The sequence below is a fragment of the Sesamum indicum genome, linkage group LG11 (assembly GCF_000512975.1).
Source record: "Sesamum indicum cultivar Zhongzhi No. 13 linkage group LG11, S_indicum_v1.0, whole genome shotgun sequence".
Lineage (NCBI taxonomy): Eukaryota > Viridiplantae > Streptophyta > Magnoliopsida > Lamiales > Pedaliaceae > Sesamum > Sesamum indicum.
The window spans coordinates 1,547,489-1,562,822 of NC_026155.1; the positions used below are offsets into that span (position 1 = coordinate 1,547,489).

At 33.7% G+C, this 15,334-nt stretch overlaps 1 protein-coding gene and 1 non-coding gene across 2 annotated transcripts in view; both read left to right on the forward strand.

Annotated features, from left to right (window-relative positions):
* Window positions 1-1,165, forward strand: part of LOC105173197 (RING-H2 finger protein ATL5) — a 2,624-nt gene extending 1,459 nt beyond the window's left edge. The window contains exons 2-3 of the mRNA XM_011094878.2: window positions 342-439; window positions 536-1,165. Of these exons, the coding sequence (XP_011093180.1) occupies window positions 342-439; window positions 536-893 (456 nt within the window). The 3' untranslated portion in view covers window positions 894-1,165. The remainder of the gene's footprint in view (window positions 1-341; window positions 440-535) is intronic.
* On the forward strand, window positions 11,056-11,137 carry TRNAS-GCU. The gene has a single exon. It is a non-coding gene; the product is annotated as a tRNA-Ser (tRNA).

Here is a 15,334-nt window from a genome sequence, read left to right on the forward strand (position 1 = left end):
ATTGACCTATGTGATTGGCGTGTGTTGTAACAATTGCTCTTGTGATTGTTGGGATTCTTGGCCTGTGTTGTGTTGTCACATTCAGAGGATTTGAGTTGCATCGTTGCCATTTCCTCTGAAGCAGCTGTCCCGTGTTAATAGTTATTTTATTAAGAAATTTATACTCTTAATATGCAGAAAGACGTGCCATCAAATGTATCCTTGAAATGAAGTTCTGTCTGGAATATACAATCCATAAAGTTCTATATGCATCATTCTTGCCTTAACTCAAATTATCGTTTAGAGATCGGTGGCTGGATGTCATTTCATCTCATTTTCAAATTTGGATCTCTTTGCGGCAGGCAGAAAACCATGCCAATGGTCTCGAACCAGTAGGCATTGCTGCAATTCCCACGATGAAGTTCGATATTGAAGCATTCAGTTCAACAGAAGATGCACAGTGAGTCTACGCTGTCACTATGATTTACTCACTACAGTTAGTTCAGAAGTTGCTGTCAACCTATAGATTTTGATGTATGTTCTCTTGAAATTACAGATGTAGCATATGTTTGGCAGAGTACCAAGAGAAAGAAGTTTTGAGAATCATGCCAAACTGTGGCCATAGTTTCCATTTATCATGCATCGATACATGGCTCAGACGACGGTCTACTTGCCCAGTCTGCCGTCTTTCAGTACAAGACGCTGCTGAAGTGAAACATGTCCGAGCGGCTACTCTGATGGCAGCTCATTTATTTGATAGTTCTGAGACGACGTTTGAGCATTCTCAGCAGTGGCTGCTCCCAACTTCTGAACGAGCAGAGGGTAATGGAGCAGACCAAACTCATACAGATTCCATTTCCGTTGTGGTCGACTCCGGAGTTCCTGTAGGAGGAGGATTTAGTCGATCATCATAGAAAGGAGTGTTGGTTCTATGCCTTTTTCATCCCTTGTTTCTGACTTTCTGTGTTTTTTTTTAATAATAGGATCAAGAATCTAAGGTTTTTTACAAGGGATATAGGCCATTTCTGTATATAGGTTTCTCAGTTGGGCTGTCTTGGCAGATTTGTTTGAATTTTTGTGGTTTTTAGGGAAGAGTATTGGAAAGGGATATGTCATAATTCATATGTATATATGTTGCTGGAGACTTGTTTTGTTACATGGGAAATGAAATATCATTACATGGCTACTCTTGATTTTGGATGTCTGAATTTTCTCTTAAAAGGTTGGTTCAACTTAATGAACATTAATATAATTTTTTTTAAAATAAAATAAATGTAGTTTTTATACACGCGGTCTGCATATTAATTAGAATAGAATTTTAAATAGAAAATTCAATTAAGAGTCAATGTAAGTTTTTTTTTCGGTAAATGTAATTTTCATTCAGTAAAAAAAAAGTACAATAGTACAATACAACTTGCTTAGTTTAAGCGGTTTCCTCGACATGCCAAGAAATTCGCCATAAGCGGTAAAGCGCACAAGTGCTAATAGCAATAGGTAATTCTACACTAAAAATCCTCTGCTGCACATCTCAAACCATCAGCGCACCCACAGTGCTTGTATCTTTATGTACTCCATCAAATCGCCTAATGTCGAGCCAGTGTAAGTCGTACTTGAAGCTTATGTAGGATTGACTGCACATTGGAATTTTGGATGAACTAAAATTTTATTTATTTATTTTGAAAAAAAAGAAGAGAAAAACAATGTCAATGATGTCTAAATTATCAACAGCTATAACATTTAATGTTGTCTGATTCCTTTTTCTTGGTAAAATCCTTAGCATCACCCTTCAACTTTCAAGTTTAATTGCAGAAGGTGAACCACAATACATACTTGAAGAGGCTAAGGAACAACAGGTACTTATTGTTTTTACCAGGTATGTTATCATTTTATATTGGACATGAAATTGATCATGTCGGAATGAGAGTAAAAGAGTAAATTTGGCATAATTAAGAATACTCCCTCATTATTTGAAAAATTATTAATATCCCCGGCTTTTGATGAAATTATGTAATCCCTGGATGGACGCTTGGAATTATCAATTTTGCTTCAGCTGTAAATTTTTTAAAAGAATTTTTTTTAGAAAAAATAAAAAAAATCGGACGAGGTGGACTGAGAAAATTTTAAAATATTACGAAAAATTTATTCACTTAGTCTATAAGAAAATTTTAAATAATAAGTAAAATTATAATTCATAATTCATAAATGACATTTTGATCAGTTCACCATTAAAAAATGAATGAAAACCTAACTAACTTGGTGGACGGCAGTTAAAATAATTTTTGTTTTTTTTGATAATTTTACAAGGGAAGAAGTATTTATAATTATATCAAATTTTAAAAAAATTATTGTAATTTACCCTAAAAATAAACTAGTTATGAGTGTATGACAAATGGTGGGTTGGAGCTTTTTGAAGCAATTATGTTGTAGTAATTGGTACAACCTTAATTCATGGGCCATCAATGAAATTGACAAGTGTGTAAAAAGATTTATCAAATTGGACCCAATATGACCTGCCACCGGAAAATGAGGTCACCGCAAATTGGAGGCCTCAACCAATGGCTATGATTGATACCTGCAAGCACTTTTCCGCACACACCATCAATGTGCTTAAATTTCTCAAAATAAGACTATAAAAATATTTATAAAAATTATAAGTAAATTTTTTATTTAACTATCTCAATATATATATATATGTTGAACTTATAATAATGAGCAAATGGAAAAATAGAAAAAATAAAAGGGAAAAAATTAAAACTATAAAATAATTGTAAAAAATAATTTTAAATAATTAATACTATTGATGTGTATCAGATTTTTGGCCACATCAGAAGGGTCGAAGGATCTTTCTTCAAATCTGAAAATTATCTGAGACTAACCCTGTAAAACGGAAGTTAGCACTCTAATGTTTAAGTCAGTAACGGATTAAAAAAGAGATAAAAGAAAAACTTGAATTATGGTAAGAATAATGATGAAATATGATATGAGAGTGATAAGTATTCGTGTGGAGTACAAAATGTAAGCTTAGAATAGCTTGAAAATCGAGATAAAACAATGAGAATAGTGAGAGTTTGAATGAGAGGATTGGTGTTACCAAATGACTGTACAAAATCTCTATTTATAGGCGTGTATAGAGCAAGGTACGGGGGTTGTTGTAGAGTGTCGTACGCCATTGGAAAGTCCTTTGAGTTGTTCATCATCTAGAAAATATCGTTTGTGCTTTGGACTAGATTTAAATGAGATAGGTAACCTGGACTGAACCCTACTCTATCTGCTTAAAAGTTCGGGAGTTGGTTATTTGTGAATTTTTCAGCTTATTTATTACCGATTTACTTGAAACCACCTGAATATATTCTAGGGTGATGTGTATAATATGTTGGCAATTCATATGATGTGTTCTCCCAATTGTAGGATGACGTGCCCGATTAAAAATGGGCTTGTACCTTGGGCCTGCCATCTCAGAAAAGAAAGAGTAGGTTTGTGGGCCTTACCGCTCTGTTGGTAACACTACAAGAAAAGGTGGGATTTAGGGCGTGTTCAAGAACGTTTTTTTTCTTTTGGTTTTTGGAACGGTTTGCAGGACAACTAACTTATTTGGAGCGATTTTTTGAACGATTGAAAATCTGTCCTTATAAATGGCGTTACAAAAATATAGGAACGATTCATGCACGACCATTCCTAATTGGGATGGGAACTGTAACACTATATGAAAAATCATTCCTAATATTGAATTTATCAAAAAAAAATTATTTTTTTAATTGAAATGATTTTGACGAAATTGGAACAGCTACATTATTTTTGTCGGGGTATTAGAATGGTTTTTATAATACTTGTGCCTGAATTTTGAAACTATTTTTATTGTATTGGTGATAAATGGAGGAAAATTATTTCAGAAAATGGGGGAAAAATGAAGAAAAATGGGGGAGGAAAAACGAAGAGAAAAATAGGGAGGAAAAAGAAGAAAAAAACCGGTAATTACCTCTACTAGTGTCGAGGAAGGGGTGACGCCGAGGGACGACGCAGGGAGGCAAGAGGTCGGGGAAAGAGAGAGAGGACGAGAGTAATGGAGAGTAAGGGAGAGAAAGGGAGAAGGGAAAGAAAAAATCTGCTAATTGTTGTATATATATTGATTTTTATAACGGGCTTTAGAACGGACATTGTTTATAAAATCGTTCCAATAACCAAAACGACGTCGTTTCAATTGATGAGCATTTTTAATAATAACCATTCCTAAAAATAAAATCGATGTTATTTAATCGAAGAACGACGTCATTTTGGAGCATTTTTAACAAAACCGTTCTTATTTTTAAAAAAATCGTTCCTAATTGTGTGCCAAAATTATTTTCCTAAAAAAATTAAAAAAATAAAAAATATAGGAAAAATCATCCTAAACATGTTAATGATAAAAAAAAAAGTAAACCATAAATTAATTAAGGTCATTGGAAACATATAATAGCTTTGAATTAAATTGATACATGATCAAGTATATTTGTACATATATAAGCTTGTTAGTCTTACATAGATGTAAGTAGCATCTTATATTGTATTGGATCACCTAATCAGACCGCTAAAATTTTAATCAGACTATTGGATATTATTAAATCGACAAAATTTATTCGATGAAGTTTTGAACATTTTTGGATACTGAGATATCGTATCTATACACAATCGACGAGGCTAAAAATGATGCAACTGTCCATCGGACTATGTGATTTTAGATCAGACCACTGGATATGTTCACATATGGAAAGTATTATTATGCATTTAAGTTTGGAATTAATCAGGGTTCGGATGTTGAGATATCGTGATCGGAAAGTGAACAAGGATTCTATTGACATATTTTGGAACGGTTTTGGAACTCCTTTAGGAATGATTTTCTTAAAGTCATTTTAGGAACAAATATTTTATACATTTAGAAATAATTTTATTTAAATTCATCTTAGGAGCTGTCAAACATTTAAAAAATGTTTCTAAGTTTGATTTTTCCTCCATTTTTCATTTGGCGCGAAATTAAATTTTTGGGAACTGATTTTGGGTGAAATTATTTTAAAAATACCAAAAAAAAAAAGAAAATTAAAATTTTGATGTTGTTGTAAAAAGGTTTAAAAATTTAAGTGGCATATTGAAATAAAGAAAAATAATAAAATAAGCCACCGCGGTAATAGACCGCAGTGGCATAGTTAATTTAATAAAAAACAAAAGTAGTTAATTCATTAAAAACAAATCATGCAATTTTAGCTGACATAAAAAAGAAAAACATTGTGAAATAATTTAATAATTCGAATCGTGGTGAAATATTGACGGAAATAAGTAAATTTGATCTCGTTGGAATCGTCAAGATGAGAGGATTCAAGCAGCGATGGTCTTAGGCCGTGATTCGTACAGACGGCGGAGAAACGATCACAATTAATTTCAGCACAAATATTGACGGCGAAAATATTTCAAATTTTCAAATCTCAACAAATACTTGAAAAAATTGAGCAAGACTGGCCTCGTTGGAATCGTCTGGACGAAAGAATTCGAACAATAGTGGTCTCAATCCGTGATTCGTCCTGATGGCGGAGAAACGACGGCAAACAACTTCAACGCAAATATTGACGGCGGAAATACTTCAAATTTTCATATCTCAATAAATACTTAATGAAATTGAGCAAGGCTGGTCTCTTTGGAATCGTCTGAACGAGAGGATTCGAATGATGGTAGTCTCAGACCATAATGAATTAACTACTTTTGTTTTTTATTAAATTAACTATGCTTATTTTTTTAATTTCAATATGTCACTGCGGTTTTCTACCGCGGTGACATAAATTTTTTTTTTTTTTTTAAATTAAAATTGTGGCACCGCGTTTTGTCACTTAAATTTTTAAACCTTTTTCAACAATATTAAAATTTTAATTTTCTTTTTTGGTATTTTTAAAATAATTTCACCCTGATTTTGGAATGGTTAATATAAATTGACCGTTCCTATATTTTGATTTTTCCTCTTTTTTTTAGGCTATTGTAATATATTTAGGAATGATTTTTTTTTTAATTAATGTTCGCTCAAAGTTAGAACGATTTTTGGACTGGTTCTTTGAATTTTTGACCTAGTGCCTAAGTTGTGAAATTAGTAACAGGCTAATGAGGAGATTCTTGTAGTTTCTTGTGCATGCTTCAGTGATTGGTTAATTATGGTTAGATCCTCCAAGATATAAGCCATGCTCTAGGCTAACATTTAAAATTAAATGTGGATAGTAATTGGATACCATTCTTATTCATAAATTTTTACTTGATTTCCTCGTAATACTCATTTGATGTGAGTTAAAGGTGTTCTTTGGTGAAGTTTAGAAATCTTATTTTAAACTAGTGCATAGTCGATTTTGTGTTGTCGCATTAGCTAGTTGAATTTCACTAATTCTGTAATTCTTTATTGATTTTGCTCAGTTTGTTTATTTATCATATAGATTTGCATATTCTTTGCTGGATTTTTATTGTGTATTTGACATTAGATAGAGCTTGTACCTTTTTTTTTGGGATACATGTAATGCTCAGTATTAATATCATCTTGTACTATCACTTTTTTATTTTCTATTTGTAGTATTGATTTCTATTACATCAAAAATATATTTGGATTCACTAATGTTTTGTTTGTTGCACTTTCAACTTACTGTGACCAAGTCATTATACTCTCGATGTCTCGGGCAACTTTAAGGAGGAGTGACACTACAAAAAAATGCGAGAATTTATAACGGCCATATGGCCGTTACAATACATACGGCCTTTTAATATTTTTATTACGGATTGGGCGTGCTGACGTCATTGAGGGGGTAATAAAAATATATTTAATTTATAACAGTCAGAACAGTTAAATTCGCCGTCAAAAGATTTATATGTATGTAAAACCATTACAATTCATAGACTGTTACTAATTTGCTATAGTTTTTGTAACGGCTCATTATTTTTGTAACGGCTTTTTTGTAAAATAAAGAGCCATTACTCCGGGAAAACATACAGAAAGGCTTTGTTACAAAAATCGTGACACTAGAGACAGTTTTCTTTATAAAGGCCTTTACAAAATCCGTTACAAAATAACGACTTCATTTTCTAACTACTAGTTTTGAACGGCTATCTTAGGAGTTCCAAAGGCCGTTCCAAAAAATGCTACAAAAAAACTTATATATATGTGCAAGTTGTTTTCATTTCATTTCATTAATTTGTTGTAGAAATTCTTGCTAACCACGTACACTCTCAACACCTTGATTTTCGTGCATATACATTTGAATAGTTTGTAAATTATTACTTGAATTTTGGACCATCAACTAGTGGTGATCATCACTTAAGTTGGTTGACCAGGTAACAGAGACTAATTTAATACTTGATTGTGTTTAGTTAAATTAATTATAATTTTCTTATTTTAGTTTTATGATTTTTTGTTAATCTTATATCATGTTAATTATATGGATTCTTCTGAATAGTGCAATGTAATATTTGTAGTTGTCATTTAGAAACTTAATTATATATATACGTGTAAATACAGTGATATATATCATCATATTACGAGAATTGAGGAGATGGATGCATAATAAGAACCTCCTAGGAAGGGCAGGTCCTACACTAGAGTTTAGTATGAGCTTAAGACTTTCATAGAATGGGCAAAGGGTCAGCGTAGATATATGGATGGTAAACAAAATTAGGTACCCTTGCCGAAAATGCAAAAACACAAAGTTCACAACAACAGATGATGTCAGTTATCATTTGTGTATGTGAGGGTTTATGCCATATTATTATAATTAGACTTCTCATGGCGAGGAGAGGGTGCAGCTGGAGTACTTGTGACTGTCCTTCCAGTGCCGCAGGAGCAAACCCCAGTTGCCCGTTACAATGACAATTAAATCAAAATTCTATTGAGTCGTTACAAAAGCAGTTTTAAATTCATTCTTTTTTATGTGATTAGATTTGTAATGGCATACAAAAGCCGGTACAAGGACCGTTACAAATTTAACAGTAAAAGCATCACTTGAATTCTTAAAACTTACTAAATAGTTGATAAATCCAAAGATTGACAATTATCTAAAGATCGACGGTCATAAGAAGTAAAAGCATAACGATTTAATCACTCAATTAATAGGGTTATAACAGAAAGGACCATGTGAACAGTATTGATAGTGAATCATTGTAAATTGCTCTCATGACAATTGTCCTCATCTAAAGTCTTGGTCCCATGGGAAGTAACAATTATAGGGAAATAGACAATGGATTGACCTATATAGGGAAAAATATATTAACATGCAAAAGGACAAGAATGTCCTTAAAAATTCCAAACACTTTAGAGATTTGTGTGTTTTTGGTTGGAGAAAATTGTAATTTTCGTATCATTATACAGGGCATGTTGTAATTTTGATACCAAAATTTGAAAATAACTTAATAGGTATGACATTTCAGCCTTGGCTTGCAAATATGATACTTCCATTAACTTACTAAAGGAGAGGCCTGTTCAAAGGAAACAGAAAATGAATAAATTGATTATATTCCAAAATAGAAAAACTAAAACTGAAAAATAGAAAAAGTTGAAGCAAAAACAGAAAATTGAAACATAAAACTAAAACAGAAAGATAGAATTTTAAAAAAAAAAATGAAACAGAAAGGCATTATATCAGCTTCCAAATGCGAGGTACGTACGTAAATTTATTTAACTATTTTATAAAATTTTATTTAAGTATTTTTATTATTTTAATTTTTAATTATGTTTTCAGGTTCGATTGGGATTTTCACACGGTGATCCATGCTACGGTCAAAGGGCATTATCCGCATCCTTAGAGAAACATATTGCAGATCTCACAGGAGTACTAGGTATTCTGATTTCAACATTTAAAGGTAAGAATAATATTTAATTTTAAGTAATACTTATATTTTTAATCTAATATTTATATTTTTTTTAATATGTGAAATTTACAGATGTCCTACTGGTGGGACTGCCACGATGAGTCAATGTTCAAGGTTGTCAAGTCATAGGTGGAGAAGTTCCTGCAGATGTGTCGGGCCGAGGAGATTTGGCGCCAGCTTCTGGAGTACTGGGCGAGCCCAGAATTTCAGGCACAATCGGTTAAGAATAAGGTCAACCATATAGCCAACCTGGACGTAGCTGCTACCATCTACAACTTGGGTCGTTCTCCATTGGGGCCCATAAGCGTAAGATGGTAAGTATTTAAGCTATAGTATTAATTTAATTCATTTTTTAAAATTTTTAATTATTTCTTAAAATAATTTTTGAACAAGAGGCACAACTCGAAAGCCCCGTCAAATAGATAGAGGTGTTTGAGAAGTGCTAAAAAAAGAAGGACGGCCAATGGAGCGGCCTGAGAGCAGTGGAGGTCGCGGTAAGTAGAAAAAATAATTTAATTTTTTATTTAAAATTAGTTTTTTTTTAAATCTAATTATTTAATCTATTTGCAGGAGCTCTTGCGAAGATGATGGAGGAATGCCAAAGAGAGCAAAACAGTGATCAAGACCCTCTATTATCCTCCCAAGGCTCGATGGCCCCGAATGAGCAATAGGTGTGGCTGTCAATAGCGCGCGGTCAAAAGAGGGGCTGAGTATTCAGTCTCGAGTACGAGGCCCACCACACGGTTGCTAGACCATACAGTAGCTCCACTGCTCCATCGCCCTCACCACCACAACTGCCTCGCCCCAACCTTGATGATCAGGTATCGAGTCATGAGGAGTGGATTACAGCGGATGGATCCCACCTGGCCCGATCCTCCAGTGCCCTAGCCTCGAGCTAATCCCCCATTAGATGATGGCAACGATGACGACGACGAACACATGGCCGAAAGGGATGCTCATTTAGATTAGCTAGGATTTTTCTTATTTGTAAAAATAATATTTTTATTTTTGTAATTAAATTATTTTTATTTTCTTGCTATATTATATATATTTTTTATTTACTACATATAACAAAAGTTTGAATAATTTATTGAGAATATGAATTACTATCTCATAATCCTGAACCCGTTACAAAGATCGTGCAAAAGATAGTTATCAATTTTGAAAAAGTCGTCCTAAGAGCTATTACTAAAGCAGTGTAAAAAATAATAACAAAGGCAGATACAAAACCAAAACCAACATACGCATCTGGTGTTATAAAGACCATTAAAAAACTGTTGAAAAAAGAAATACAATACTTGATACAAAAACCGTTATAACATAATGCAAGACGTTACAAAGTGTAATCAAAAAATCGAGCCAAAATTGAATCACAACCATACCTATATGTATTACAAAAACCGTATAAATAACAATTAAATTAAAATTAATTGAATAGTTCTAAAAGCAGGTCCAAATTCATTTTTTTCCATCGGACTACAATTGTAATGGTCAGGTATGGCTGGTAAAAAGACCACTACAAATTTTAATGGCTTTCAAGCAAGCCGTTACAAATATTTTGTAATGCCCAAAAAAACCGCGATAAGGGTGTACGTTACAAATTAATAACATGGTCGTTACAAAAGCTGTTACAAATTAAAAAAACCGCGATAAGGGTGTACGTTACAAATTAATAACATGGTCGTTACAAAAGCTGTTACAAATTAATAACATGGTCGTTACAAAAGTTGTTACTGTAGAATAATTTTTTTGTAGTGTACTAATTAATGAATTTAATATAATTGACAAAATCAAGAATCCATAATTATAAAGTCACAAGTTCGTATCTCATCAACTCATGAAATGTAGCTCTATTTTAATAGTAATTATTGATTAGTTATAAATATTTGATATTATTAATATATTTATTGAGATCATTATATGATTACAACTAATTTTATTTTAAAAATAAAAATAAAAAGGTTAGGTAATTTTTCACTAATTAATTAATTAATTAGCACAAAAGCACAATGACATTAATAATTAAGCACAATGGTTAGTCGTTCCTACATGCATAATTTTTCACGTTTTAAAATATATTATAAAAAATAATAAAGTGGTGTTACAAATCAACAAGCCCAAAGTGTCTTTCTATTTTATGTTAATATAGCTCGACGAGAAGGAACTAATTAATTTATATTGTTTTAATACAGGCGGATGATTTAAAACGTCATCTATGTCGCTTTGGCCGAGTGGTTAAGGCGTGTGCCTGCTAAGTACATGGGGTTTCCCCGCGAGAGTTCGAATCTCTCAGGCGACGAATTATTATTTTATTAATTTAATTCATCAAAAAATGTTTTTTGTTTTATGGTAAAATGATATTCAACAAATCCAACACTATTATATAGTTTAGTCTTTTCTAATTGCACAATTTATTTATTATTTTATTAATTTAATTCATCAAAAAATGTTTTTTGTTTTATGGTAAAAGGATATTCAACAAATCCAACACTATTATATAGTTTAATCTTTTCTAATTGCACAATTTATTTAAAAAAAAAAGGATTCGCGTCAACGTAGTTTTTGCTACCACAAATTTTAAAGTAGGCTCGATCATTTGGGACAATCTTAGATGGCCGCCCCTCCTAAGTGCAATGAAGATCGACAAGGGTTTTATTTTTTGTCATATATTTAATTTTAATCTATCTTATCGTCTAGTTATTTCTTATGACAAAGAAAAACGGAGCCTCCTTGGATTGCGAAAGTAATAAAATTAAGAATAAATGATAATTTTATGGAAAATAAATGAAAACCGTATTTTCAAGTGATAGATAAAAAGAAATCAAATTTTCTTATTATGTTGATCAAACATGAGAGGAAAAATTGCAATTTTTTATTTCATAATTTAGATACCAATCGTATTACTAATTGGGTTATCGGAAATAGTCTCAAACTTGCAAAAAAAAAAAAGTCTCAATTTCAGTTTTTCTGTCAATTTTTGTTAAAAAATTGACAGAAAAAACACATACAAATCATGTCACTGTTATCTTTAAAAAAGAAAAAAAACAAACACATGAGTTCCAAGAGAATTCTTTCATCAATTTGAGATTGGTATGAAAATTAAAAATGAGAATTTATTATAGTTATAAATCTACTTTCAGAAGTACGTAAATAATGAGATTATATATATAGAGAATCTAAGTTCTTAATCTCATTGTACTTATTTGAATCCACATATAGTATCCGAAACGAGTAAGCATTTTTCTATTTGAGGGATACAACTTTTTAAGTAATATGTAAATGTAAATTAAATAAATTGGTAACTACACCGCATTTTTATAAATTTTGGTGTAATTATACGTAAAACTTATGCGATTGAAAATTGTATCTAATACTTTTAATGTTCACTAACGAATTAATTTTATAGTAGTCAAAATTAATTAAACTTGTTGATATTTGCAAAATAAATAAAAAAATTAAAATTCATATATACTTCTGATTTGTGACGTACAATAGATTTATTGTAAGTGAAATAAAATTTTATATATCTTCATATTTGTTAATGCACGTGAGGAGGTATATCTTCAGCCTTATAAAGGTAATTTGTAAAGATTCATTTGACCTACAATAGGTTAATTGTAAATCAATCGGGTGTAAATATGGATCTTTATTCAATTCTTGCTATTATCAGTAAATTTTGTAAACTTTGACCAACAGAATGATCTATTTGATGGCTGTAAATAAATGTTAGGAGTACTAAATCAATTTAATAAACTACATAAATCTGTATAACTACATCAAATCTCAAAAGTATCCTTATTGGAATGGGTGACCAAAAGCCAATTGAATTGGTTATTTGACATTCGTCTATCTTTATCGAATAATATTCAATTGATGAATACGATAAGTGTTAATCAAGTTAGCAGTGTGTTTCATTGTGCTTACAACTGATGTTGAACGGGATTTCAATGCTACAACATAATGCCCACAGACTGAAAGGTTAAACCTGTGGAGTTGGGTTGCTCACTGGTTTGGCAGCTATAAAACCAACTATTAAGGGTCGATTTGAAACGTTCCAAATCGAGGAATTTAAGACAGGGCATCGAGGATCATACAGAGACTTGCACTAAGTACTGCAGTCGTGTTTCATCAGTAGGAGACGTAGGTCGTCTATTCAATTTTAGTGGGTTAGACAGAAAGGTAGTCGACTAAATGTACTGATTCACGAGAATCGTCATATGGAAGGCTTAGGGCCTTGGTCGGTATGATTGGGATTCTCGATTTCAATAGTACGAGATTAGTTCTCGAACTTGAGGAATCATGACAGTCACGTGTATACGAAGATTGTATCTTGTATACGGCGAGCGATAGCCGTTTTGTGAGGCATGGTCGTCATAAGCATTATCCAGTGCAGTCGGAGTATGTAGCAAGTATTGTGGATTCCAAGATAGAACTGTCCCCTGTCAGTATTATGACAAAAGTGTCTCCTATACGCTCTAAGATCCATTTATACCTTCAAAAGCTGTGGCCTTAGGTGCCACACCAACCCTCCTTGATCTGACCTAATGGGCGTGTCAGACCCCTAATATGATTGGTTTTTCACCCTTTCCCCTACAATAAACACAACGATTGCCTTTGGGTTCCAACTCCATATGGGGAAGGAGCGTTGTTGTTTGCGAGGTCTCGATCATTTACATGGTTTACTTTGGCTTCTTAAGAAAGATTGAGACTTCAAGACCCCTAAAAGAACTCTAAAATAGCTTAATTCTTGCTTGGCTGTAACAGAACAGAAAGAGTTAGCAAGAACTTGTTTCACTTGCTTATCATAAGGAATTCGAACAACTGCTTGAAATACAGTATCAGGAAGTACGGCTTGTGGAACCTCAATATCCATGGGCTTATTAGCTAAATGGCACTCTACTAATGTCGGTATCTAATTAATAACATCGTCATAAATAGTAGTGTTAAGTTGTGAAGATTGATTTGAAAAAGAAAAAATCCCAAGTTAAGTTGGAGAAGGATAACCCGATTCAAAGTTGAGTTGGAGAAGGATAACCCGATTCAAAGTTGAGTTGGAGAAGGATAACCTCATTCAACTTAGAAATCCCAAGTTGAGTTGGAAAAAGGATAAGTCATGGCTATATATACTACTCTTATTAGCATTGTTTTATAGAGCAAAGTAGAATAGAGTAGAGAGAAAAGAAAGAGTTGAGACGAGGGTGAGTGTTGTCTTTCACGTGTGGTGAAGACTTGCATACAAGTGTGTGTGTGTTGTACTCCTCAATTTTTCTCCTCTTTGAGTGTTTTCTCCTGGCTTGGTATCGCCCCCAGACGTAGGATTTATATCCAAACTGGGTTAACAAATTCGTGTGTCTTTTATCGCCTTCATATTCCACCTGTTATCCATCTTAACCCGATCCATTTCCTTACAACTGGTATCAGAGCCTGTTTCAAGGAGTTAAGATGGAGGGAAAGTTTCCAGTCGAACGGTTCAATGGTTCCGACTTTGGGTTTTGGCGTATGCAGATGGAGGCCTACCTGTACGGGAAGGACCTGTACGAACCACTTGCAGAGAAGTCCGAGAAGACGAGTGATGAAGAATGGAAGGTGCTCGATCGAAAGGCGATGAGCGCAATAATCCTGTCGCTCTCTCGGAATGTCGCCTATCATGTGAAGTGAGCAAAGAGCACGAAGGAAGTTCTACAGACTCTTGCCGATATGTACGAGAAACCCTCAGCAATGAACAAGGTTATGCTGATGAAAAAACTATTCAGGTTGCAGATGGAGGAGAGGAAGTCGGTGGCCGATCACCTCAATGACTTCAACCAACTCACGACACAGCTGGCGTCTGTGGATATCGTGTTTGACGATGAGGTAAAAGCGTTAATTTTGCTTTCATCTTTACATGATAGTTGGGATGTGGTTGTTACTTCGGTGAGCACTTCGTCTGGGAAGGAGAAGATGAAGTTCGACAACATCAGGGACATGATGTTGAACGAGGAAACCCGTAGAAAGCAAACGGGTGGATCATCTGGCTCTGCGCTACATACAGAGTCCAGAGGGAGACCTGACACACGGGGTAAATACCGTGGAAGGTCAAGGTTAAGGTCCAGGGGGAAGAACAAGGGCAAGAAGGAGATGGTGTGCTGGAACTGCGAGAAGCCCGGACACATGAAAAGCGAATGTCGGGCGCCAAAGAAGGAAAAGGAGGGCCGGACAGCGAATGCCGCGGCGGAAGAGATCACGGATGCACTCTTGTTGAGTGTGAGCAGTTTTTCCGATGATTGGGTTGTGGATTCAGGGGCCTCATTCCACTCATGCAGCAATAAAGACATCATGGAGCCATACACCTCAGGTGATTTTGGCTTAGTTTATCTTGCAGATAACAAACCCCTCAAGATTGTAGGAAAGGGAGATGTGCGGATCAAATCAACGAATGGGTCATGCTGGACCCTACATGATGTGAGACACACAGAACTGAAGAAAAGGAACTTGATCTCAGTCGGACAGCTGGACA